Here is a 2,537-nt window from a genome sequence, read left to right as displayed (position 1 = left end):
GATGAGTTTCAAATAACTTTATTAAAGTAATTGATTACTGTTATTTGTATCTTAAACCTGATTGAGAATTTATTTTTAAAGGGTATATATACANAGAAGTAACCACAGCTTATATTTAAGATAAACACTATGCATACACGTGCATTCATAGACATATACATATGTTCACACACTTAATTCAATATCTACAGTTGCAGGCACTCACTGGGAGCCTGGAACCAATTTCCTCGGCAAAGCAGAAGATCACACAAAACATATACCTTAAAAGTGGACAACAATGTTTAAGGAAGGCGGGGCAGCCTAAAAGACAGATGCGATATTGTTTTCATTCCTATTAGAAAANGAAATACTTAATTTCCTCTTGAATATTCACATTTCTCAGGCATGTAGACCAAGGTCCTGAGTAAGATCCGTTAAAATTGAAATAGCCCCAAGATTCCAAGCTGGAGCGAGCTGTACTGTCGCCGTTCGCCAAGTGGTATCAGGCCCAGANGTCCCTCCGCTCAGTGTGGGACAAGAGGAGGACCATGGACACTTTTTGGAGACGCCAGACCTGCTGACCACCAAATCCCTCCAGGCTCCCAATAGAGACAGCTCCCAGGCTCCACAGAGAGCTGTGGGATCCTGAGAGAGAGCCAAAATACATGGCCAAAAAAAATGTCAAGAAGGAAGCGACAGGCAGGAACTGGCAAGGAGACGCCGAAGAGGAGGGAACATTCTCACTGGCCAGTGAGGACGTCCTGAGGAATAGAACCATAAAGAGAGCCAAGAGGAGACATGCCCGCCCCCAACCCAATGGTAAAGGGACTTCCAAAGGGATTAAAAGCTTGGCTGTGCCTTCCGGGAGAGGAGAATTTAGAGGTGGCCCTGGAGAGAAGCCCCAGGAAGTATTGACAACCAGAAGGAACGCAGCTAGGGCTGCAGCAGAGCCCAAGGCAGCCTTGGGTTCTGTTACTGCAAATGAACCTCCCTCTTTGGAGCATGAGCAGATCTCAGATGCCCAGACTAAAGTTCACAGTCAGCAGCCTGTCTCCCCGGGCCTCACTTTCAGTCAAGCCTGTGCTGGGAGTGTCTACCACAGGCAGTTNACTGGCCTGAACTGCTCTGTCCGAGACTGGATAGTGAAGCACGTGAACGCCAATCCGTTCTGCGATCTGACGCCCGTGTTTAAGCAGTATGAGAAATACTTGGCTGCCATCGAAAAGCAACTCCACAGCAGTTGCGGCTGTCTCTCTGAAAGNGAGCCTAACCGGGGCTTNGTTGCTGCGACACAGCCTCCTTTCCTAGCGGTTGCCACTGAACTACAGCCAGAGTTGGTCATCTCTGAAAAGACTGAGTTTATGTGTGAGAAGAAAGCCAACTCAGCACAAGGAGCAACGAGTACCTCCTGTAACTTTGGCAAAAACATTGAAACCCCAGCTTGGGGTTCCCTCAACTCTGGTCCCATGCACCGAGTTTCATCAGCCACCAGAAGCTCCAACGTAAGTGGGAAAGGTACCACCCGGAAGAAGCCAGCATCTGCCAAAGCTCTAGAGAGTCCAGCACAAGGCAACAGTGATGAATGCAAAGGTAAAAGGGATGAGCCACCCAAAGTGCTCCTTGTAGAAGAGGAGGAGGAGGAGGAGGAGGAAGAGAGTGTTTTTTACTGCAAGAAGTGTAAACTATTCTACAAGAAAGACAACGAATTTAAAGAAAAAGGTGTTGGCACGCTGTATTTAAAATCCACAGCCAATCAGAAGACGAAGCTCTTAGTGCAGGATACTAAGTTAGGCAGCACACTCCTGAACATTCTGATCCCACCCGATATGCCATGTTCCCGGATGGGGAAAAATAATGTCCTCATCGTCTGTGTACCCGACCCACCGCTTGATAAGAAGAACGCCACCATCAAGGTCACCATGCTAATTCGGGTAAAAACAAGTAAGGATGCGGATGAACTGCACAAAATTTTACTGCAGAAAACGGATGCCTGAACACATGGAATCCCCCCGGGAACTTGCCAAGTTCCTGCTCTTTTGCTTTGTCCCCTTACTTCTGATACCCTAAGAGCTTCCAATAACAAAAAAATGTTGTGAGCACAATTAAAACCAACAAAAACTTCAGTGTTCAGTTGAGTGTGGAGAAAGGGTCCTCCCCTTTTAAGAGCCTCCTAACATGCAAAATACATTTGAATAAAAAGGTTTTGACATTTCTTTTAATATTTATTTTTGAGTAAATTATAAGATATTTCTTTAAAAAAAGATAATTTCTCCATCTATATGGAAAGTGACATTTTAAACAATGTATAGTAAGAGCCTCCTTGGCTTGGTCATCTAGAAGATTTCCTACTATAAGGGCCCACCTCTTCCACACAACACCGTATCTGCAGTAACTGTCTCTACTCGTGCTAAAAATCTCAAAGGCTATGGGCTAGATCAAGGACAGCTACTGTAGGATATTGGATAAGAGACAATAGGACCCTCTAGATAGGTAGTGCTCAGCCTTCCTAAACCTGGGATCCTTTAAAACAGTTCCTCATGTTATGTTGACTTCCAACC

General features: G+C 45.4%; 1 protein-coding gene across 1 annotated transcript; it reads left to right on the top strand.

Annotated features, from left to right (window-relative positions):
• Positions 1 to 466: 466 nt before the first annotated feature.
• On the top strand, positions 467 to 2,186 carry LOC110296557 (nuclear pore complex protein Nup50-like). Its single transcript, XM_021165261.1, has one exon. The coding sequence runs from the start codon at positions 645 to 647 to the stop codon at positions 1,971 to 1,973; it is 1,329 nt and encodes a 442-aa protein (XP_021020920.1). The 5' UTR covers positions 467 to 644; the 3' UTR covers positions 1,974 to 2,186.
• Positions 2,187 to 2,537: the final 351 nt, after the last annotated feature.

Source organism: Mus caroli, chromosome 6 (genome assembly GCF_900094665.2).
Source record: "Mus caroli chromosome 6, CAROLI_EIJ_v1.1, whole genome shotgun sequence".
In the NCBI taxonomy this organism is placed as follows: domain Eukaryota; kingdom Metazoa; phylum Chordata; class Mammalia; order Rodentia; family Muridae; genus Mus; species Mus caroli.
This window is presented reverse-complemented; position numbering and strand designations above follow the sequence as displayed.